This window comes from Abramis brama (genome assembly GCF_963993115.1).
Source record: "Abramis brama genome assembly, chromosome: 4".
Taxonomy (NCBI): Eukaryota; Metazoa; Chordata; class Actinopteri; order Cypriniformes; family Leuciscidae; genus Abramis; species Abramis brama.
Window position 1 is genome coordinate 49,930,951 of NC_139966.1, and position 25,389 is coordinate 49,956,339.

General features: G+C 38.1%; 1 protein-coding gene and 1 pseudogene across 6 annotated transcripts; one reads left to right on the forward strand and one right to left on the reverse strand.

Annotated features, from left to right (window-relative positions):
• Window positions 1–8,747: 8,747 nt before the first annotated feature.
• Window positions 8,748–11,334, reverse strand: LOC311080722 (thyroid transcription factor 1-associated protein 26 homolog; annotated as a pseudogene). The gene is made up of 4 exons (XR_014609587.1): window positions 11,100–11,334; window positions 10,382–10,730; window positions 10,166–10,271; window positions 8,748–9,055 (listed from the first exon to the last, which is right to left on the reverse strand). The product of XR_014609587.1 is annotated as a thyroid transcription factor 1-associated protein 26 homolog (transcript).
• Window positions 11,335–11,426: 92 nt separating this feature from the next.
• LOC311080714 (putative methyltransferase-like protein 25) lies at window positions 11,427–19,852 on the forward strand. Of its 5 annotated transcripts, XR_014605690.1 has the most exons (6): window positions 11,427–11,725; window positions 12,378–12,545; window positions 12,679–12,797; window positions 12,879–13,478; window positions 16,965–17,109; window positions 18,031–19,852. XR_014605690.1 is itself a non-coding variant. In XM_084110814.1 (5 exons), the coding sequence occupies exons 1-5, from the start codon at window positions 11,542–11,544 to the stop codon at window positions 18,103–18,105; spliced, it is 1,146 nt and encodes a 381-aa protein (XP_083966940.1). In that variant the 5' UTR covers window positions 11,427–11,541; the 3' UTR covers window positions 18,106–19,852. The 5 variants fall into 5 exon arrangements, 4 of the variants coding, with proteins under 4 accessions (XP_083966940.1, XP_083966941.1, XP_083966939.1 ...); XM_084110814.1 differs by lacking the exon at window positions 16,965–17,109; XM_084110815.1 differs by lacking the exons at window positions 16,965–17,109; window positions 18,031–19,852 and adding an exon at window positions 15,360–16,955.
• The last annotated feature ends 5,537 nt before the right edge of the window (window positions 19,853–25,389 follow it).

A 25,389-nucleotide genomic window follows, 5' to 3' on the forward strand; every position in this document is an offset into this window, starting at 1 on the left:
TTAATGGCCGGAGACTTTTTTACATGATATCTATGTTAACAACCATAACACAGGGAAGGCTAATCCGAGGCTGCGCACATGATGTGCTGCAGTCATAAACAGTCGAGCACCGAGTGCTCGATCAGATGTATCACATTGGCCCACATCAACCTAGCCCATAATCACTCATTTGTGATTTGCGCCCCTCCTATAAAAAATGAAAATGCAATATTATTATGCTTTAATCGCCCCTATCTTCAGTTGAGATGTTCAGAACTGCACCATATTTCATGTGTATGATTAATTTGACATCCTCTGGGGGTATGCTAAGTTTCGTAGATCTTCATCCATGGGGGGGGGGTATAAAATAAATTCATTTATGTGCACATTTAATGACTGTACACTCATCGGCCCGTAGATGGTGGTGTTGAGCGAAGGGTTGCTGGATGATACTGTCACTAAGGTTGCCAACTGTCCCGAATTAGGCGGGACCCGTATTTTGGGCCTAATTTATTTGTCCCGTGCGTGACCTCCCGTGTCCCGTTTTTTGACAAGCTGATTGCTGACTGATACAACAGCAACAGCAGCAGTGCTGACCACGACACTTGAGAATGATCACCGACACCTGTCATCATCCAATCACAGCTTTTTTTAATCAATGTTTTGAGACAAATCATTGTTTGATTTGCGAACATCCTCTGCCGTCTGGTCGCTTCCGCTTCAAGCCGGACTCGTCTCGCGCTAACAGTAATTTACTTTCACTGTCCACGTTTTGATTTCGGCTAATCAATTTTGGCGAATGCAAACAACGTGATTATTATTTATGAGTCTAACATCCAGCCACGCAAGAAAACATGTAATCTACCTGAGGGAATAATATGCTCAAAAAACATTTCTGATTATTATTAATGTTTTAAAGCTTTTAGAAAGTACATAGAAAGCTTTTGTAACATTATCTTAACTGTCACTTTTGATTAATGTAATGCATCCAAAAGTAGGCAATTACTTTCTTTATTTTTTTTCCCAAAAAATAATCTTACCAACCCCAAACTTTTGAACTGTAAGCCTAGTGTATAATGTTAAAAAAGCTTTCTATTTTAGATAAATGCTGTTATTTTGAACTATGGTTTGTTTGTAATGTGACTTTTTTCATGTATGACATTAAAATTATTTTTAAAATTAAATACATAAATGGGTTAAGCAATACAAATGTGTTTATGTCTGATAACCTTTTAAACACAAGTTAACTGCAGACACTGAAATGACGTACACTGTGTGATACAGTACAAATATTTTGAGTGTCCCTCATTTTCCTATAAATAACCACGATTGTCCCGCATTTTCCTTTTCTGAAGTTGGCAACCCTAACTGTCACACACACACATGCAGGAATACAAACAAACGCAAGCATGCAGACACACTGACATCCACACGCACAGACACACACCCATACACACACATACAAATCCACATGCACAGACACACACACACAAACACACACGCGCACACACATGTACACACGCATACATACACGCACAGACACACACACACACAGACAGACATACACAAACACACACATACACACACACAGAGACAGACATGCACATACTACTACTTTTTTTAGGTAGGCTATATACATAAACACGCAATACAGCCAAATTGCTCCACGTCATTTATTTTTGTGGAAAGCCAGTGCAGGCCTGAGCGGCGGTCATATTTTGTACCGCCATGCGGTACATCTAGTTTATTAACAACATTCTGTTAATTGTGCTCTTGGTTTAAACATCATACAGTGTAGAATACATTTAATATTATACAACACGTTTGTTCCAAAAATAACTAAAAAATGTTCAGTTTATTATAATTTCTATATTTAAAGATCAAGTATTTTGTGTGTGAAGTATAGCTTCAGTAGTGAGCAGTCAGTCATCAGTCAGTCTTGTATGTTGTGTGTGCAGTGACAGGCTTTGATGCTGAATATAACCTGCAGTGTTTCTCTATCAATCTCCTTTAAGTTTAGTGTGACTTTCTCTCCACGTTGACATATGACTGACACGAGTTTGTCCTCAGTGAAGTGTCTCTTCACACTGGAGGAGGAGTCCCGCTCATCAGCGCTCACACTTTATTGATATATATGGAGAAAATAAAAATGCTGCTGTGTGATTTGTCAGTGATTGTGTTTGATGATTTCCTCTGTTGTGTCTAATAAGGTAACAGTGAGTGTCATTGGCAGCTGTGAGAGTCTCTCTCTCTTTAGGGGACTGACAGGAGCCAGTTTCTTCAGTGTGTTTGAGGGAGCAGAGGAGAAATGTTTGCTACATTCTTAACTGTATTTGTAGAATATAGGAAGATGGAGAGCTATACAATGTGTATTTTTCTATCCTCATTGATATCACTCATTACAGCTGGTAAGTATACACTTAGAATTAAAATACTTTTTAAAAAATAAAATAAAAAAAAGAATGCTCTGTATTTTGATTTTTAATTGTTATAATGAATATGTCTGGTCTCTCTTGCATGGATAGACACAATGAATGTAAGGTTGGTGAATGGCAAGAATAACTGTGCTGGTAGAGTGGAGGTTCTTCATGATGGTCAGTGGGGAACAGTGTGTGATGATGGTTGGGATTTGGCTGATGCTTCAGTGGTGTGTAGAGAGCTGGACTGTGGAGAAGCATTCCGTGCAGTTATTCTTGCTCACTTTGGACAAGGATCAGGCGAAATTTTGATGGATGAAGTGAAGTGTACTGGATCAGAGTCTACACTGAAGGATTGTAAATCAGATGGATGGGGAAAACACAACTGTGAACATGAAGAAGATGCTGGAGTCATTTGCTTAGGTGAGCTGCTTCATAAGTCACTGCATAAAAAATATGATAAACTATTATTAATTATATTTGTTATAAGTGCACTGTTTTTACTATCTATTTAAATAGAAACCCCAGATTGGTGTGTGCTGGAATAATAAACTGTGTGGACAAATAAAAATAACAGTTGTTAATTATTTTTAACAAATTTATATTTTTTGAACAAATGAAAACAGGATGGGTCTATCACTCTCAGAAATTGTTAATTTTATTACTAATTATTATTTTAAAAGATTGATGTATCATTCTGTTGCTGCCCATATAATTAAAAGACGCGGAGCAAGGACTTCGATTTGTGGACGGGTCTCACCTGTGCTCTGGAAGAGTGGAGATGCTTCGTACAGAAGGACGATGGGTTTCAGTGTGTGACGCTGCCTTTGACCAGCAGGATGCAGAGGTTGTGTGTCGACAGCTGGACTGTGGGGCTCCTGTACAGGTGCTGGGAGAAGATGCTTTTGGCAAAGGAGACGCTCAGATGTGGACACAAGAGATTCAGTGCAGAGGAAATGAGTCTCAGATTCACCTCTGTCCAACATCACCGTTAGATGAAAACAACTGTTCACATGACAATGATGTGGGAGTGATTTGTTCTGGTTGAGTATAAACATTTGGCTTCTCTTTAGATACATCACATACATTATAGACTTCTGTTGTATTGCTCATTTATAAATTATTCATACTGTTTAAATAAGCTGTCAATTGTTCTTCCAGGTTACACAGATCTCAGACTGGTAAACGGTTCAGACTCCTGTTCTGGAAGAGTGGAGCTTCAGTTCCTCAGTAAATGGGGCACAGTGTGTGATGCATGCTGGGATATGAGAGCTGCCAGTGTCCTCTGTAGACAGCTGAATTGTGGGATTGCTGTGTCTGTTGTGGGATCAGACTGGTTTGGAGAGGGAAGTGGTGAAATCTGGGCTGATGTGTTTGATTGTGTCGGGAATGAAACAAAACTCTCAGAATGTTCCGTCTCTTCATGGAGTCGAGCTGAATGTTCTCATAGACGAGATGTTGGAGTCGTCTGCTCTGGTGAGCAAATTTACACCGTAATGTAATTTTAATAAATGAAGCATATTTTAGATAAATACTGAATGACAAATAAATACTCTCTCCAGAGAGTGAAGCTCATCTGAGGAACTGCAGCTCTCCACAAACTCTCAACTGCAGCTCCACACAACAGCTGTCAATCAAAAACTTTGGTGAGAACAACAACATCTGGGCAGATTCTTCAGTTGTTAGTGATCAATAATGTGTTTTTCTCTCTCTGAATATCAGGTCGCGGGTCCATCAGGCTGGTGGGTTCTGGGGGAGACTGTGCAGGGAGGCTGGAGGTTTTTCACAGCGGCTCATGGGGGACAGTGTGTGATGACTCCTGGGATATTAAAGATGCCCATGTGGTGTGCAGACAGCTGCAGTGTGGAGTGGCCCTCAGTAACCAGCAGGTACCAGCCTGGTTTGGTCCTGGTTCTGGACCCATATGGCTGGATGAGGTGGAGTGTGAGGGGAATGAGACGTCCCTGTGGAACTGCTCTTCTCCAGGCTGGGGGAAACATGACTGTCAACACAAGGAGGATGTAGGAGTCGTGTGCTCAGGTGAACAGTAAACAATAATTAAGATAACAACTTGACAATATTTTAAACATTTTAATAATCTTAACACTAATAATCTAACACTGATGCTTCAAAAAGTTCATAAAAGAGATCGTAAAACTAATCCATATGAATTGAGCGGTTTAGTTCAAATTTTATGAAGAGACATGGTCACTTTATTTGATGAATTAATTAAGGCATTTATTATATATAGTTGAAGTTGATTCTCATCCTTTTGCCTGTATAGAGTTTAAAGAGATCAGGTTAACTGAGGGCTGTGAAGGGAATGTGGAGGTTTTCTACAATGGATCCTGGGGTAATGTGTGCTGGAACCAGATGGAACCAGACACAGTGAGTCTGATCTGTCAAGAGCTGAACTGTGGAAGATCTGGTGTTTTGTCTGATTCTACATCAAGACTGGAATCAGCTCGTAACTGGCTGGATGAAGTGAAATGTCGACCACATGATTCACCCTGGGGACAGAACGACTGCAATAGAGATGAAGTGGCCAAAATCACCTGCTCAAGTGAGATTATGTTTAAATAATGTAAGATGGTCTCAGTAGTTATGTTTCTTTAAACACAATGTTTGTATATAATGTGGTGAATAAACTGTTTCTGAAACACTAAACTAATTTGATGGACAGAGCCTAAAATTATTTATGAAGCATAAATTATGTTTTCACATTGATATGTTTCACTGAGAGAAGTTATGATTTTTGAGTTCTAATGTTCAGTTTTCTTAATATTTAATCTCAGAGGAGGAGAATCCTGAATCTCCTCGGAGTCGTCTGACATGTTCTACCTCTCCATCTCCTCACCAGAGACAGTGTTCAAGTAAGATTTTTAATTTAAGACTTTTTTAATTTAAGACTTTTTTAAGTTTCTGTGTTTTGTTGTAAATGGTGTCCTGAAGCTGGTCAGTGATGTTGCTGTGTGTGATTTAGATCATGTTCCTCTCAGATTGATTGGAGGTTTGGGCCGGTGCTCTGGGAGGCTGGAGGTGTATCATAACGCTGTGTGGGGTTCAGTCTGTGCTGATCTGTAGGACATCAGCGATGCTCAGGTGGTCTGCAGGCAGCTGGGTTGTGGAGCAGCACTGAGGGCTGATGGGAATTCAGTCTTTGGTGCTGGTGAAGGTGTTGTGTGGCTGAACAGAGTCGAGTGCAGAGGGAATGAGATTCACCTGTGGGACTGTCCTCTCTCCCTGAAGAACCACACTGACTGCTCCCACAAAGAGCACGCTGGACTCACCTGTGCAAGTCAGAGCAAAACACTGAGCTATATTAGTAAATTTTACATCATTTTAGTGCTACTAACTGTATTTGCATGATTTTTAATCTGTCTGTGTCTGTTTTGCCAGATTTGTCAGTGTCCACTACTCCTGCCACAACAACATCAGCTTCTCCTCCAGTTTCTCAGACAGTGCGCTCAACATCAGTCACTCCTCCACAAACTCCTCCAGTGTCTCACTCTGTGCTTGTGCTTGTGGTTGTACTGGGAGTTTTGCTCTTACTGCTCTTAGTGCCACTGCTTATACTGATTCAGCAGAACAGAGTGATGAGGAGAGGTAGGAGAGATCCAGAGACTGTCATATTGTGTGTTATTCAGTGTGTGATCAGTCATGTGTTGTGAATTGACAGCAGGTTTGTCTGTCTACACTCACAGCTCTCTCTAAGAGGAGACACAGGACGACGACTGAGGCCGTTTATGAGGAGATTCATCACAGACACAATCACTTCACTCAGAGAGGTGAGACATGACACATGAAACTTATTTAATATGAGTATTTAATAAGAGAGTCTGTCAGACACTTGATGTTCATCTATTATTAGTCCTGTTAAACCTCCGGCTTTAAACCAGAGAATTCCTCACAGAAAACCACAGAGCTGCAGGTGCATCTTTATGTGTGTGTGTGTGTGTGTGTGTGAGAGTGTCTTCCTGTGTGTATTTTGATGGTAATAAGGAGGGGTTCATATGTTTGCAAGTCTAGGTGCAGATGTGTTTGTGTCTTCCTATGTATATTTCTGGAAGGCAGTGAGGAATGGGTTCATGTTAGGATGGATACATGTGTGTTTGCTAATAGAAATATGGGATTTCTGCCTCTAATGCTTTTAAAATAAGTAATTAATATGTGTGTTATGTTGTAACACAATGCTTTATGCTTTATTCCAAAGGAGAAATGAGGATTCAGTCTGTATGGAATTATGAACATGTTTCTGACTGTTCTGCTGTCCTTTAACAGGAAGTCTCGTCTCTGAAGAACTGCATTCTGGGTATGAAGATGCTGATGAGTTTCTCTCAGGTTAGAGAGCTGAAGTAGATCCAAATCAATAATTTAATTTACAAATATATAAAAAATTAAATTTACACATTTTAACACTAATTCAACTGTTCACAATACTAAAACTTTTATCTTATTAGAAAAAGAGTTCAAGACTGCATATTATGATGATGTCACCAATGGCAGTGTCCTGAAAGGTCAGTGATCCCGCTGTGTCCCAATCAGAGGCTGTGTCCCAATCAGAGGCTGTGTCCTCCGGAGGTCGCATCTGAAGACTGCATACGTCACTGAGGCGGTCTCATTTAAGAAAAATAACCGTTAGATTGCAAAGTAAGAACGAAATTTCAGTATTTTACACCTCATGAGGAATAACAGTCAATTTTATTACGGTTACTTCTCTTAAATAAGTCATCCTTGATGAGGTATACAGCCTTCAAACGCGACGACCAGAGGACACAGCTAACATTCATTACCCAAAACCTGCAACAGTATAGGCTATTTTACATTCATTTTGTTTCCCAAAATAATAAAAAATGCCCAAACCATACGTTTTGCTGCAGAAGAGATGAAGAAGGAAATCACACCGGGATACTATGATGATGTCATCACTGATGGACTGAAACCAGATCGTGAGACAGGTGTCGTTCGGTTATTCTATAATAGGAAGAAATATTTAAAATATATTAAAATCTGTATATATGTATATATAGAAATGTATATATATATATATATATATATATATATATATTATATATTGTCTCATGTTAAATTTACAGAATACACACCTGAGAGCTATGATGATGTAATGACAACTGGACAGAACTCTATCAAAAATGGTGTTTACTTTTTATTGTTATTGGTGTATTTTTCATAATCCTTTTATAGTGATTTATATTATGTATTAATCCCATTACATTGTAAGATATAATGCAATGCTTGTTCTGTCTATATGTTCATGTGTAGTGGACACACCAGAGCATTATGATGATGTCATCATTAATGGACAGATCTTTCGAGAAGTAAAAGGTGAGTCACACAGAACTGCAGTTCATGATCACCTTCACACACTAATATTGAACATTTCTACCATTAATGAATCATCATGACTTTATCAGGAGTAAATCTAATAATCTCAGACAGTCATGAGGGAAAGAGATCAATGACATCATTAATGACACAAGCTGATTTACAAACTACAATGTGAGGTTTTTATTTCACATGTGAATCAGAGGGAGATCAGGAGGAGTATGATGATGTGAAGAACAGCAGTGAAGATGAGAGGAACCTGTTGGGTAGGTTATTGAACATTTCTATAACCTATATCTGCTTTTATTTGTTATGTTTCTCATTTAAACTACATCTTGATGCATTTATAACAATGAAAATATGAGTTTGCTTTTGTTTTTAAAAACAGATTATGATGATGTGGAGGAGTCAAATAAAGGAGGAGGTGCCATATGACTCATTGACCACACCCACTGCCTCATCATCAAATCATATTACAGTTACTGGAGATATGGGTGTTTCTTAAACTGCTGTTAAAGATTCATGTTTTTGTTATCTGAAATATTTTTTTGTATAACAGGTTACATGTATTGCAACAAATTTGTATTTTGCTGCTTGTATTTTAATATTTGGCCTATTATTTTTTTATTTTGATATCAATATTTTGCCTAATAAACAAAAGATACCATTTATTCATTACCTTTGTCACAAATTATATATATATATATATATATATATATATATATATATATATATATATATTTTTTTTTTTTTTTTTTTTTTTAAAGCAGTTAGAGGAAATGAGAAAATGATGCAAATCACTATAAACGTTTAAAGAAGTTGAAAAAAAACGGTTAGGCAGTTCAGCTGGATTTGATTTATCAAAATGGATTTACCACTTAATAGATTATTATTAGGCATCACATTTTTCCATACATTTACTGCCATAGTATTTAGTAATAGTATTTCTTGTGTACTGTCAGCTTGAATTAACTTAAGTAGAGCATAATTTAACCTTTTATTTAAAAAAAATGATTACTGTAAAGACACAGTTATACACATTATGTGAAAAAAACACTCACCCAAACTGCACATTTTATTGTGTGATGGTGCATTTTTACTTTAAAATGCTTTAAACAAGTTGAAACAGTTTTTAAGTCTGATGTGAGTTATTTGCGCTGCGCTTGAATCTTTTGCAGCAATAGCTCCATCTGCAGGCTGAGGTTGGGCTGACCCTTCTTGGTTTTTCTCTTCAACAGCTGATATGTTGCTATTTTCTTTTCCTTGTATTTCTTCAGAGCCTCCTCACACTGAGATTTGTCTTTCAAGAATTCCTACAGAGACACACATAATTAAACATGTGTCAATCATTTAGGTAAAGAATGTAAGGGTGGTGAAAATGTGTATATGTACATGACATAATGGATCTTCCTTAAAGGCTTAGTTCACCCAAAAATGTAAAAAAATGTCATCAATTATTTACCCTCATGTCGTTCCAAACCTGTAATCTTCGAAATATAAATGAAGATATTTTTTAAAAATATCTTAGAGATTTTTGTCCTTCCATTGACAGTCCACGCAACTACCAAGAGACACGATCATTTTATATGATGAACACATTGAATTTAGGCTTTTATTTACATATGTGACCCTGGATCACAAAACCAGTCACAAGTAGTACGAGTGTATTTGTGGCAAAAGCCAACAATACATTGTATGGGTTAAAATTATCGATTTTTCTTTTATGCCAAAAATTATTAGGATATTAAGTAAAGATCATGTTCCATGAAGATATTCTGAAAATGTTCTACTGTAAATATATAAAACATTTGAGTGAGTGAATGCAGCAAAATCACGAAAATAAATGGACAACTTTAAAGACGATTTTCTCAATGTTTAGATTTTTTTGCTCCCTCAGATTTTCTCTGCCAAATATTGTCATATCATAACAAACCATACATCAATGGAGAGCTTATTTATTCAGCTTTCATATGATGTATAAATTAAAAAAACAAACCCATGTGACTGGTTTTGTGGTCCAGGGTCACATATAAACATTGATCATCGAACATAAACAGAAGCTCAACAGATCCTGCTTGACGCGCGAGAACAAACCTCACTGGTTCTTGCTGAAGCTCAAACGTGCTGCATAACACGAGAATGAACCTCATTATTTATTTCTCGCATGCTTGAGCTTCTGTTTACCACAACTGATGTGTGAGTTGCTGAATGTTTATATGTGAATAAAATAAATTAAATCCATTCATCATATAATTTTCTCTTCAGAAAATTCAAACTAAAGTTTTACAATCTCTTTATGACCTTTTTGAAGCTTTCCACAATTCCATCATCCTGAGTAAAAGAACTGCATTTGTAGACTCTAGCACTGAGTATACATTTGTTAGATGTAATCATTTTATATTGGCCAGTTTCTATTGACTCACCTCTCTTTTTCGTGCACGTTCCTCCTTCATCCTCTCATATTCTTGCTTTGTCTTTTGATACGAAGACATTTTATGCTTCCTTTGAATGAACGGGGCCTTGTGGGAGCTGATGACACAAACAGGAATGTGGCTTTGCTGATTCAAATGGACTATTATTTGAATATAATACACACACACATGCACTGTGTATGTATATACACTCATCTGTTACTGTACCTGTCAGACTGTGCTGGTTTATTAGATGAATCAGGATCAGGATCGGTAGTTTGGTCAGTCGTTGTGTTTAAGACGTGTTTCTCAGGAGAATCTAAAGAATCCGACCCCATGTTTAGTTCATCATCTGACTCTGTCTCTTTATCCAGTGCTCTTCCTTCACATCTTTTCTTCTTTTTCTCCTGTTCTTCTTCATCTCGTTCTTTTTCAGCCAGGTACAGATGCCTCAGATGCTCGGGATATTTCTCCTCTAACTCAACTTTTGATGCTTGATTTTTCTTCCTCTCCTTTCAAAGAAGTTTGTTGTATTCATGCCTTACTTTCTCCTTCCTGTTGAAGGCAAACCCCTGACCTGATGAAGCATGAGACAGAGATGAGATTCAAACAGAATACATTCACATTTGAGTCCTTTATCATGGATTATTACGGATCTATTACGCTATTCAAATATACATTATTGCAGTTAATTCAAAAATTAAATATATTTTCTTTAGAAAATGGTATAAACATTTTTTATCATTAATGCAAAGATTACATATCAAAGAACTAGGTGTGAATAGTTCACTAGATTTTTAAAGGATGTAACGTTAACGTTAATATCAGACAATCTTTATTTTTATTGAAAATGTGTTCAATTAATGAGTGTTTTCTACATCGAAATACATTTACTTAAATGTTAAGCATTTACGTTACGTTGATGGATTTAAAGTCAACTACTCACCCTCTTTTAAACTACCATCAAAAACTTTGTTCTCCGGAACCCATTTTCTTTTTCTTTTGGCGTTGTGTGATAAACCACCATGTGAAAATTTGTTATTGAAGTGTTTTCCTCTAAACGGACCTTGACTTTTTGAGTTTTGTTTTACCGGTGCCATGTTTGACGCTAGTATGTGGAATACACGGATGGTTCTCGTGCAGAGACGCACAATAATGACGTGCGTATGGTCGCAAGGCATTACTAATCAAAATAAGCGCCATTTGTGTGAGGGCAATATGTTCTATTCGCTCATAGAACAAAACGCTGGCGAGTACACCCAACATGGCCGCACATTTGGTCGCTCAGAGGAATCATCTCCTTATTTGACTACTTATGTCTTACACACAGAAAATGTGTCAACAGCTGCAGCTCTCATGTAATTCTCACTGTTCTCGATCCGTGAATAATGGCATTTAATGACCTGCCTATTAAAACTTTAAAAAGGAAAATAGATGAAGTAAAGCGCTTTCTCTCCATATCGCTAAGCATCTCGAATGCGCACACAGTGGACTTTTACACGCCTGATGTTTGGAGCACGTTCATGTGTGCGAGTCCAGAAGAAGTGTTGCAGTCTATCAGTTCCACTGAAGGTAAGAAGGACTCAATCTGGAAAAAGAAAAAAATCGTTTTATTGTTATGCAAAACATTTAAAAAAATAAAAATTATATCATTTATAAGTTGTGGTTTAATTATGACACTACGCAACATAAGAAACTGCTCAGAATTATAATGACTAATATATGTTTTAATATAATTTTCTTTAACATTTACTCAGAACACTGTACATTATTTTGTATGTAGTAAAATTACAAAATGGTCTGCGGCAGTATCATTTAATTTCATCAATATTTAAAATTATTAATTTGATCTAGCCCAGTGGTTCTAAACTCCAGTCCTCGGGACCCACTGCTCTGCACATTTTGTATGTCTCTCTTATCTGACACACTCAGTTCAGTTCATGGAGTCTCTCTTAAAGAGCTGATGATCTGATTCAGGTGTGTTAAATAAGGGAGACATACAAAATGTGCAGAGCAGTGGGTCCCGAGGACTGGAGTTGAGAACCACTGATCTAGCCTACCAGTATGTTGTATTTGTATGATACAATATATATATATATATATATATATATATATATATATATATATATATATATATATATATTATATTATATGTATTGAACTAAAGTGCATTGGACTCTATTTAATCAGCTGTATTTCATAGTAATAGTGTTTTTGCTTTTAGAAAAGGAAAACATCACCTTTGGTTTCTGTAATACCTCAGAGAAGCTGGTGGACATATCAGCCCTGCTAAGGGCAGCGAAAGCCCACAGTTTCCCGGGTCTGGGGGTCTGTATGCAGCTGGAAGAGCTGATGGAGAATCTGACACTGATATATGGAGACACTATAGCGGGTAACTGCAGTCAGATCAGAAGCTCTGAAAAGCACATTTAAATTCCACTCTGGATCTTTATTGTGATTATTATGCACGTCACATTCAGGTTATTACAAGGTTATATCTCATGCATTGTCTGTAATTTCCATAGGAGAGTCATCAGGCAAAGTTCCTGTTCCAGATGAGTTTATGAACTGTAAGAAAGCCCATGAGGTGCAGGCAATGTCTGAGGTTGTGGCTAGTTTGGCTGAATGCTGCCGGGTCAAACAGGTAAGAGCATTTCAAATGTAGTTTAGTTAATTTTTTTTGTTCTGAATTGCATCTTTTTCATCATCAGTTTCTTCATCTCAGGTGATAGACGTGGGTTCTGGGAAAGGCTACCTGTGCTCCTATCTATCCATGCGGTTTAACCTACAAGTTTTCGGTATCGACTCTTCCAGCACCAACACACATGGAGCTCAGGAGAGGAACAGGAAACTGAAGAAGTTCTCCAAAGCCTATCAGAAACAGAACAGAGCCACTGGGAATCAAGCTTTGGACAGTGAGGATGGGAGTAAACAACACAGCAGAAACTGTGAGAACAGTGATGGCAACACAAACTTTATTAAAAAGGAAAAAGGAAGGTTTGTGGCTCAAGAGGAAACCAGTGATTTATCAAAACAAGTCTCCAGTGATTTCTCCGCTTCAGATAATGCCACATTAGAGCCCAGTGATTGGGATGCAGGAAGCAGCTTCCTCGGCACGCTGTCTCTAGACGTCATAGAGGACGCTTCTCCTCGTGTCCACCCCAGCCAGCTGAGCCTGGAGGAACGAGAGAGGAGGAAGAGGGACAATCTGGAGAGGAAAGCTCGAGAAGGGAGGAGGAACGACAGCGACAGCAGCCTGTTTTCCCCTCTGACCTCATACGTCACTGCAGAAACTGAACTCAAGACGCTGATCACAGAGCTGGAGGTGAGTGGATGTCAGAACACACACGCTTTCAACGAACCAGGGGAGAAAAATAGTGTAATAATAATCATTCACTATAAAATAATGAATTATACATTTTAGAATTATTAAGGGTTATTAGGTTTTTTTATTAGGTTAATCATTAGGTTTCCACCAAGGGAGAAAAATAGTGTAATAATAATAATAATTTATAATTCACTATACTATAATACTACTACTAATAATAATAGATTTTAGAATTAATAAAGGGGTTTCAACCAAGGGAGAATTAAAAAAAATATATAAAATAACAACATCAACAACAATAATAATGATAATAATGTATTATTCATTTAAAAATAAAACAAAATGTATAATAATAATTAATAATATTAATAAAATTAAACAATTATTACATTTATTAAATGTATTCACTTTTTACATTTATTAAATCTATAGTTTTACCAATTGTAAAACTTATTCAATCGTTTATTTAATTCAATATTTAATAATAATAGTTATTATTATTATTAATGAAATGTATTATTTTATAATGAATGATCAATTATTGTTGTTCATTTATTAAATTAATTATTTCCTTCATTATTTAATAAGTTTTGTTATTATTATTATTAATAAATTATTAGTTAAGTAAATAATTGATTTAGTAGATTTGTCAATTTAAATAAAATTTAACTATATTATCATTGTAATTATTACTACTGCAACTACAACTACTTATGAACAAGTAAACTGTTATTATTATTAAATAAGGAATTTGTCTTTTTGAGTCTTATATAGCTGCATTTGTATTTTAGTAACCTAAAAACTAGCTGTGGTTTTTCATACTTTTTGAAGCATTTGGATCATGATAAATCTTTTTTTTTCATTGCGAATGTTATGAATTAATTTCATATGATATTCTCTGAGGATCAAATAATGTATGTGTACTGTTTTACGGTGTGTACTTTACTCTTAACACCTTTTACCTATTTATTATTAGGGCCCGAGCACCGATGGTGTGAGGACCCTCTTGGAATTGCTCTGTTTATTTTTTATTATATTTTTATTATTCTCAGGTAAGGTAAAGAAAGTCAAATCTGACCTAAACCATAAGCATTCAAAAGGTACTTACAATTTGGTCAGAAGACTCCCCTGTGGTATGTTCGCATTAAAAGTCTTTCAGCATCATAAATCTCAGTAGGCAGATTTTGTAATCAATTAAATTTCTTTTAATTGGTTAATTTTCTTTTTATAATAAACAAAAATATAAAGGCAAATAGAACTTCATCGTTTAAGTATACAATACAATAATCACGTTTTGAATCAAAGGTGTAGTAAGCTCTGGGCTTCTTATCTTCTGCTTGGGGTTTCTTGTCCTCAGCTCTGGGCTTCTAGGCGTCAGGGGCACTGGCGTATCAGTATCCCCAGGGGCACTCAGTTCTTCAGTCTTTTATACTTCTGTTGTTTACAACAGGCGTTAGGTTGACACTCCTCCAAAGTTTCCCAGATCCTTCTCCAGGCAGGTGCAAGCGGTCCACCTCTTCATGTCCCTGAACTCCAGTAAACTCAACTAAGATGGCTGAGTTCATTTAAAGTTCTAGGAGTCCTCTAGCGCACACACATAATCGCACTTTTCTGCTCCTCTCAACATGGGTTGGCACAGTCACATATACATACATAACCAATTACTGTACATCTATGCCCAAACAATATAAGCCATCTTTTACAAACAAAATAAATAACAACATTGAATGCAATGCAATATGCATTATATTGGCTAAACATTGGCTGTATTGGCTGTAACAATAAAGGCATCTACAATAAACAAGGAGGCAGGTAATTGCATTTTCTTGATATTATACAACAATGAAAATATGAGTTTGCTTTTGTTTTTAAAAACAGATTATGATGATGTAGGGGAGGAGTCAAATAAAGAGGGAGGAGCCATATGACTCATTGACCACACCCACTGCCTCTTCATCAAATCATATTACAGTTCCTGGAGCTACTGGGAGATTCTTATGTTGTTTCTAATGCATCAGTGCCTTATGTTTTTATGCTATTTCAAATATTTTTGTATGAAATGCTACATGCGCCGCAAAATTTGTTTCAGTATTTGGACTGTTATTTTTCTATTGATATCAACGGATACTCAAAAGACATGTTTTTTTTAAGAACAGGATAGTGGACAAAAGAAAATGTAGGGAAATAATTTTTAGTTACAGTAGGCCTATTAGGCAGTTGACAGCACTATCCAATGACAAAATTTCAAATCAATTTAGAGCATAAAAATTCCAAGTGCAATTTTATTTAATACATTTTAGTGATAACAACAAAAAGGTATGCAAAGATAATTGTACGAATAATTTTGGTCATCAATAAATTACTACTGCAACTACAACTACTTATGAACAAATAAACTATTATTGTTATTAAATAAAGACCGATCTCAACTGCAGTTTATTGTGTGATGATCCATTTTACATTTAAAATGTGTTAAATAATTTTAAGTTTTTTAGTTTTATTTTGTGATTGATACTGAATATTTTGCATTATCTCATCTGCAGGTTGATGTTGTACTGTCCATTCTTGTTTTTTTCTTTTCAACAACTTTTAAAAAAAATCTTAATTTCATAATTTCAAAATTTCATCTTTCAAAAATTCATACAGACAGACATAAGACATGCATCAATCATTTGTCAAAGAATTGACAGGGTGCTGAATATGTTTACATGATATTAAATACAGTACATTCACTAAGACAAGGTAAACGTATAAATATATTCCATCTTTTCGTTTCTTCTCATCTAATCGTATTAAAAAAAAAATAATCCAGTTACCTCAACATGAAATACTGATAATACTGAATTATTTTATTTATTATAATTTTTAATATTATTTATTATACCTATATTACTTCAAGACATGCAAATAAAGAAACACGAACAACATTTTTGTATTGATTCTCAAAACAAAGTAATAAATAACAACAGAATACAAAAAACGATTACAAATAATGAGAATTACATGACACTGAAAAAAGGAAAATAATTGCAAACAGATAATGTTTTTTAAGACTTTTTTGTTCTCAGCCAATGTATAATTGAAAAGAGGTATTTTTTAAAGTTCTTTCATAAAAACAAGAAAGAGAGGTTTAGCATTTAGATTTATGAATGTGGAATTTAGCGAGTAACAAAATCAGATTAATTACATATAATTGGCATTTTTTTAGATTGATCATAATCAACAAAGCCTATACCACATCCTTCCAATACAACAGACATTCATAAATTTCATTCCAAATAAATCCTGAAACATCTTGCCTAAACATTTTCGTGATTGTTAAAAAGGGAAGAGATTTAAGCATCCACACTTTTATTTCAACAGATATAGGCCTTATAACTTGTTCCAGTAAGCGGTCACTGGTGGTTATGTCCTGTAGGCCTACGCTACGGACTGATCTATTACTATTTTTATTGGGTGAAGCAAAACACAATTTGCCAACAGGAGTATTGACCAAACTCAGAGAGACTGGAAGCAGAGATCGAGCACCTCTCAATAATAAAGCAAGAACACCTGAAGGGATTGAACCCTTCAAACATGAACAGCATCAAGATAGATGGATGTGACGCCAAGGTCGCTATAAAACATGGTGAGTTTCGGTGTAATGAATGGATACATTGTATTTCAGTCGTGGACATGGATTGAGTTGGAATTGTTGATATGCTAAATCAGCTCAGTAATGTAGCAGGAATCTCGAGAAGTTCAGACGGTAATGGAGCAGGCACGATAAATTGAGTTCAATAATGGATGTTGCTGTTCTAGAAATGTATTTACAATAAAATCACTGACACACGAATAATTTGATGTTCTGTTGGTCTAGGGGGAGATATTAACTGTTAAAAAGTATTTTATTTTTCCCATTTAAAAAAACAAGACGTTTTATAATTTCCCCCTTTCTTTTATGGCTTCATTTGACAGTTTCATTAATAAACACTTACCTTTAGAAATGATTCTTCTTATCAGGTTCTTCTTATGATAAAATAACCTGCTGAAAATAAAATAAGCTTATCACTCTCACTGCTACAGTAGCTTATGTTTACATCATTGTTATTCGGTGTACTGTGTATCACAATAGCCTACATTATAAAGGCAGACAAAGAATAAAATGAATGTGCTATGAATTGAACTGACAGATCAGTTTAACCAATTAGAATTGGTGAAACTCAACATTCACTGAAAAGTAAAAAAAAAAAAGTAATACAAATATTACAAACTGCTGTTATATTAGTTGCAACACCTCTAAAGTCTGTAACTCTTTGTACTTGACATTATTGTAAACTGTTTTGGGATAAGTAGCAGATTTCAAAACTTTAACTGTAAATCTGTGGCAGACACATTTTGCATCAAATATTGGAAAGAAAAAGGAAAGCTGACTTAAAAACATTAAAGGAAATATCCAACATGCCATGCTCTCCTCTACCATATAATGAAATATACTCATGCTTTTTTATTTTGGGGAATAAATGTTATGATATTTTAAATGGTTAATCAACACATTTCTGTATTTTAGGAGTCAGGCTGGTTGTTCTCGCTGTTCTGGAAGACTAGAGTTGCCTCATGGAAACACCTGGCACACAGTGTGTGACGCTGCCTTTGACCAGCAGGATGCAGAGGTTGTGTGTAGAGAGCTGGACTGTGGGGCTCCTGTACAGGTGCTGGGAGAAGATGCTTTTGGCAAAGGAGACACTCAGATGTGGACACAAGAGATTCAGTGCAGAGGAAATGAGTCTTCTTTCTGTTCAACATAATGTTCTCTCAAAAACAGCTGTACCCATGAGAATGACATTGGACAATGTTATGTTTTGCTAATGAAGCAAAAGATTTCAACTTATTGAGATAATCACAAAGAAGGATTTTTAAACATTTATTTTAATTTACTGTTTAACTAAACTCTCTGTTCTTTGTCCAGGTTACACTGACCTCAGACTGGTCAACGGTCCTGACGTCTGTTCTGGTCGAGTTGAACGTCAGTACTTCAGTAAATGGGGCACAGTGTGTGATGCATGCTGGGATATTAGAGCTTCAGAGGATACTCTAAGCCTTTCCAACAGATTGTGGAAGCAAAATAAAGTTCCAAAATCAAAATTTTACAAATATCTTCAGTTGCGATTTTTAAAAAAAACTAAAGATAGACAAAGGAGAGTTAAGAATGGAAATAACAGAGATTGAATACCTTTTACTCAATCCAATCTGCTTAAAGGGATCAATATTAAGGACATATGACATCTTGTCTAGCAATTGCCTCTGCCTTGCCAGGACTGAAGGGTGTCTGGGAGAAGGACATTGGTCAAACCATTGAAGAGAATGACTGGGATGTTGTACGTGATAACATGTAACCTAAATGTACCTCCCTTGGGAATTTCAAATTCTTGAATAGGATATATCTTACACCAATGCGTATTAGGAAGATGTTTATCAATGCTACAGGCCTGTGCTTCAAGTGCAATAAAGATAAAGGTACATTCATGTATTGTTTTTGGTACTGTGACAAAATGTTGTCATACTGGAAGAAAGTACAGTGTAATGGAAGATCTTCTTAGACTACACTTCGATATGACCCCAGCTTTGTATTAATTGAATCTTAATGTGAACACTCTGTTTAAAAAAGATGCAATACAGCTATTTGTTGTCCTGGTATACTCAGCTAAAAAATGCATTTAGTTACTTTGGTCTGCATCACAGGCTCCATCCCTTAAAATGTGGACATCACAGATCGCTACATGGTTACCACTTAAAAAGCTCACCTACGACAAACATCAAAAATCTAAAATTCTGGTCGATATGATCTCCCCTTTGGGAATATATAAAGGAACTCCCTCAACATATCAGACCGCTTTTAATCTCTGTGTCACGGGGTGGTTCAGGGAAGATGAAGGTAGAATCCAAACGTACTTTAATATAAGACAGGCAGACAGCGTGTGAACACGAAACAAAGTGTAACACACAAACAATACCGGACACTGAACTGAATACAGGCAGGAACTAAATACACAAAGATAATGAACTCAAATGACAGGCAGCTGTGAGGAAGGTGATCAGTGTCCATGGTTACAGATTGGTGGCGGGAAACTCAGACAGGGGAACACACGTGGAAAATCAAAACAAACTGAAAGTCCAAAGAAGCCTACTGGTGACACTGCTAATTTCCTTTGATTTCCTATTTAAAGGATGCTCTAAATTAACGGCATTGTTTATCTGTGGTTGTTGTTGTTTTATTATTATTATTTTTAGGTTTTGTACACCCTGTAACATGAAGAGAACTTTATTATGATACTGTTAATATTAGTTTTCAACTGTGGGCAAACAATTAAAATAAAATAAAACACCACATAGACACGGGATGAGTCAAAATTATTATAGGTATTTTATGAGATCAGTGAATAAGTCGTTTAGTTGTTTAGATTTTGAAAATGCACATTAGCTTTTCTTCTATGAATGGTTAAATTTACAACAGTATAAAAATGTGGTCTGAGTTTCACAAAAAAAAAAAAAAAAAAAACGCAGACAGACTGAATAAAAATGTAAATCCACTCTCTGTCAGAAGGTGCTGCTTATGGAACAGAAGAAATATAATATTGGTTTTCCCGGTAACCAAAGCAGAGCTGAGCTTATGTGTTACTTTGTAAACATAAATTGATACATTAATATTTTCTTCTTTTTAACAGAAGACTATGATTTTTGGGGGAGGAGCCAAAAAACAGAGAGGAGTTGTTCACATTGTTTTATATGCAGCTTTTATATGAGCAGAGTATTAAGAGATAAAATAAATTTAGCAATTAATCATTATTACATTATAATTGATATATTATATATAATAGTGTACTTTAAAGCGCAGTGTGAGTTTTGTTTATGAAAATAATGATCGACACATTTGTATCAGAGGGAGTATAATGATGTGAGTGAAGATGTGACAGACCTGTTTGTTATCTGTCCTGTCCTGTATCAGTTATTGTGCCCTGCTTTATCTGTCACTGAATAGGTCCTGTTAAATTTTCATAACTAAATATTCTAATAAACATTAAACATTAATGAGCTCAATGTGTTACTTTATAAACATAAATTGATACATTAATATTTTCTTGTTTTTTAACAACAGACTATGATTATTTTGGGGGAGGAGCCAAGAAAACAGGGAGGAGCTGTTTAAGTTCACATTGTTCCCCTTCGAGGGAACTCGCACTGCGTCGTCGTCATGACGACACTTTGGGGAACGCCCCCAGCGTAGCGCATCTGAAGTATGAATGAAATCTGTCCAATCCTGATTGGTGCTGCGTCATGACGTAGTAGATAACGGCATAACCGGAAGATACAAAGGGACGCCGGCACAAACACACGTTAGCTTTTTGCTCTTCAGCAAGCGCTCTGTGTGAAACTGTTTGTCTTATTTGGTGTTGTTTGTCCCATAAGAATTGTCCCATATAACATCTGCATTACAATATAGAATCTAGTGGCTCGGATCTCGCGTTTGCCGAGGCAGCGCGTAGGTTGCGGGTCTACTCTGCAATAAAGATTCTGTGACTGCCCATACAAAAATGTAATATATGGCCATATATGTACTTATATTTTAAATAGCATGACATATATCTCTACATATATTTGACTTATCTGAGAACACAATATATGCCTGCAACATACACTCACCTAAAGGATTATTAGGAACACCTGTTCAATTTCTCATTAATGCAATTATCTAATCAACCAATCACATGGCAGTTGCTTCAATGCATTTAGGGGTGTGGTCCTGGTCAAGACAATCTCCTGAACTCCAAACTGAATGTCAGAATGGGAAAGAAAGGTGATTTAAGCAATTTTGAGCATGGCATGGTTGTTGGTGCCAGACGGGCCGGTCTGAGTATTTCACAATCTGCTCAGTTACTGGGATTTTCACGCACAACCATTTCTAGGGTTTACAAAGAATGGTGTGAAAAGGGAAAAACATCCCTTTTGCCAGTATGCGGCAGTCCTGTGGGCGGAAATGCCTTGTTGATGCTAGAGGTCAGAGGAGAATGGGCCGACTGATTTAAGCTGATAGAAGAGCAACTTTGACTGAAATAACCACTCGTTACAACCGAGGTATGCAGCAAAGCATTTGTGAAGCCACAACACGCACAACCTTGAGGCAGATGGGCTACAACAGCAGAAGACCCTACGGGTACCACTCATCTCCACTACAAATAGGAAAAAGAGGCTACAATTTGCACGAGCTCACCAAAATTGGACAGTTGAAGACTGGAAAAATGTTGCCTGGTCTGATGAGTCTCGATTTCTGTTGAGACATTCAGATGGGAGAGTCAGAATTTGGCGTAAACAGAATGAGAACATGGATCCATCATGCCTTGTTACCACTGTGCAGGCTGATGGTGGTGGTGTAATGGTGTGGGGGATGTTTTCTTGGCACACTTTAGGCCCCTTAGTGCCAATTGGGCATCGTTTAAATGCCACGGCCTACCTGAGAATTGTTTCTGACCATGTCCATCCCTTTATGACCACCATGTACCCATCCTCTGATGGCTACTTCCAGCAGGATAATGCACCATGTCACAAAGCTCGAATCATTTCAAATTGGTTTCTTGAACATGACAATGAGTTCACTGTACTAAAATGGCCCCCACAGTCACCAGATCTCAACCCAATAGAGCATCTTTGGGATGTGGTGGAATGGGAGCTTCGTGCCCTGGATGTGCATCCCACAAATCTCTATCAACTGCAAGATGCTATCCTATCAATATGGGCCAACATTTCTAAAGAATGCTTTCAGCACCTTGTTGAATCAATGCCACGTAGAATTAAGGCAGTTCTGAAGGCGAAAGGGGGTCAAACACAGTATTAGTATGGTGTTCCTAATAATCCTTTAGGTGAGTGTATATCTCTACATATATTTGACTTATCTGAGAACACAATATATGACTGCAACATATATCTATACATATATTTGACTTATCTGAGAACACAATATATGCCTGCAACATATATCTATACATATATTTGACTTATCTGAGAACACAATATATCCCTGCAACATATATCTATACATATATTTGACTTATCTGAGAACACAATATATGTCTGCAACATATATCTATACATATATTTGACTTATCTTCTCAAGAGATGAAAGCCAAATATATTGTGAACGACTCGAATCTCTAATAAACATATATTTGACTTATCTGAGAACACAATATATGCCTGCAACATATATCTGAGAACACAATATATGCCTGCAACATATATCTCTACATATATTTGACTTATCTGAGAACACAATATATGCCTGCAACATATATCTATACATATATTTGACTTATCTTCTCAAGAGATGAAAGCCAAATATATTGTGAACGACTCGAATCTCGCGTTTGCCGAGGCAGCGCGTAGATTACGAGTCTGCTATAAAAGGGACACACGCGATCTGTGAAATAATACTGTTTGGGTGCGAGGCATTCACAGTCAGCTCCTGAGGGTGCTGGCAGAGTTCATTGGGAAATATCTCGGCGCGCGTGCATAGAAAAAAAAGCCGTGCGCTGTCGGATGTTTCAACCTCGCACCTGTTGACTTTCTTCTCGAGGGATGAAAGCCGATATATGACGGCTCGAATCTCGCGTTTGCCGAGGCAGCGCGTAAATTACGAAACCGTATAAATAAATATTAAACAGTATTGTCTGGTGATTATGGCTGCATTTAATTCTATGGAATTAAAATGATGGAATATTATCTGACTTTGAGAAGTATTTTGAGAAGATATTTTAATTCAGCCTACCATCCAGACCATGTTACACTTATCCAGTGTTTTTGGCTGCATTTAATTTTGAGTAATTAAAATGTTGAGCCTCGCACCGACAGGTGCAAAAAGAGAGTGTCGCCTCCTGTGCCCATCCCGAAGGAAGCTTGGCAAAGGAGGCAGCGCTCTCGCGGCAAGCCTTCTGAGCCTAAGGTCAATCTAAAGAAGACCGTCCTTCAGGCAAAGAAGGCTTCCGCCAAGGCGACGCCTCAGAGCTGTCCCCCCCGGGGTGGAGCGATTGAGGTCGCCTCCCCACCGGAGCTCTTGGGAAATCAGTGCTGTGTTCCCGCCGTCCAGTACGCTTCAGGCCACACTGATTTCCTGCGTACGCACGCCGCTCCAGCCGCCTTTTAGAAAGACCTGCGGCTGGGCAGCGAACGCGTTCGCACACCGAAAATCATTCTCGACTGCTCCCTGCCGGTCAGCCGCTTCAGGGGATCGGGAACGAGGCTCGGTTGACACCCGAGGCCAGCCTCAAGAGGCTGGTTCCCTTAGTAGATTATCTCGGCGCATGGTCATGCCTTCCGAATATATCTGCGTGGGCCCTGCGTACTGTAGAGCTGTGTTACAGACTGCAGTTCAGCTCCCCTCCCCCGAAGTTCAACGGGGTGGTCTGGACTGTGGTCGGCCCAGAGCAGGTTCGGGTTATGGAACAGGAAGTTCAATCCCTGTTGGTCAAGGAGGCCATAGAACGTGTTCCTCTGCCAGACAGGGAGTCCAGGTTCTACAGCCGGTACTTCATAGTTCCCAAGAAGGATGGGGGGTTGCGTCCAATAATAGATCTCAGGCACTTGAATCGTTCTCTGAGGAGATTCAGGTTCAAGATGCTCACAATTCCATCCATCGTGAGTCAGATCCAGTTTGAGGACTGGTTCGTCATGATAGATCTGAAGGACGCATACTTCCATATATCCATCCTTCCATGTCACAGGAAGTTCCTGAGGTTCGCTTTCGGGGGCGAAGCGTACCAATATCGGGTTCTTCCCTTTGGCCTAGCTCTCTCCCCTCGCACCTTCACCAAGTGCATGGATGCAGCACTGGCTCCGCTGAGACTCCAGGGCATCCGTGTACTCAATTATATCGATGACTGGCCAATATTAGCCAGGTCGCGCGAGATGGCAGTTCGACATCGAGAGGTTGTTCTGGCCCATATCAGGTGCCTGGGGTTGAGACTCAACACAAAAAGAGTGTGTTGACGCCCTCCCAGAGGACTACGTTCCTGGGAGTTGTATGGGACTCCATGACGATGCGGGCACAAATGTCTCCCGCGCGCGTGGAATTCATACGGGCGATGGTCTCCAGAGCAAAGCTAGGCCACAACCTCACTGTGAAGCAGTTTCAGAGACTGCTGGGGCTCATGGCAGCAGCGTCCAACGTCATACCTTTTGGCCTGCTACACATGAGACCCCTACAGTGGTGGTTGAGAGCCAAGGGGTTTTCCCCGAGGGGAAATCCGTTCTGTATGATCAGGGTAACGCGCAAATGCCTTCGTTCTTTCATCATATGGAGGAAACCTTGGTTCCTGTCCCAGGGACCGGTGCTGGGAGCATCATGTTGCCGGAAAACCGTTCAACAGATGCCTCCCTCACTGGTTGGGGCGCGGTCATGGACGGCCACTTTGCGAGAGGTCTGTGGGAGACCCGGCATTCTTCCTGGCACATCAACTGCCTGGAAATGCTGCCGGTTTACAAAGCTCTGAGGAGCTTTTTCCCGGACCTCCGCGGCCACCATGTCCTGATACGCTCGGACAACACTTCTGTGGTCGCGTATCTGAATCATCAGGGGGGTCTGAGGTCGCGCCCTCTATGCAGACTGGCACACCAGATCCTTCTGTGGTCCCAGAGGAAACTGTCGTCTCTCAGAGCGATGTACGTCCCCGGGGACCAAAATCAGGGAGCAGACGTCCTGTCGAGGCAGGGGCTGAGGCCCGGGGAGTGGTGACTCCACCCAGAGGTGGTGGAAGCCATGTGCGTGAGATTCGGCCCAGTGGAAGTGGATCTTTTCGCGTCTCAAGAGACGTCCCACTGTCCACTGTGGTTCTCTTTCAGGCATCCAGCTCCGCTGGGGCTGGACGCCATGATGCAGACG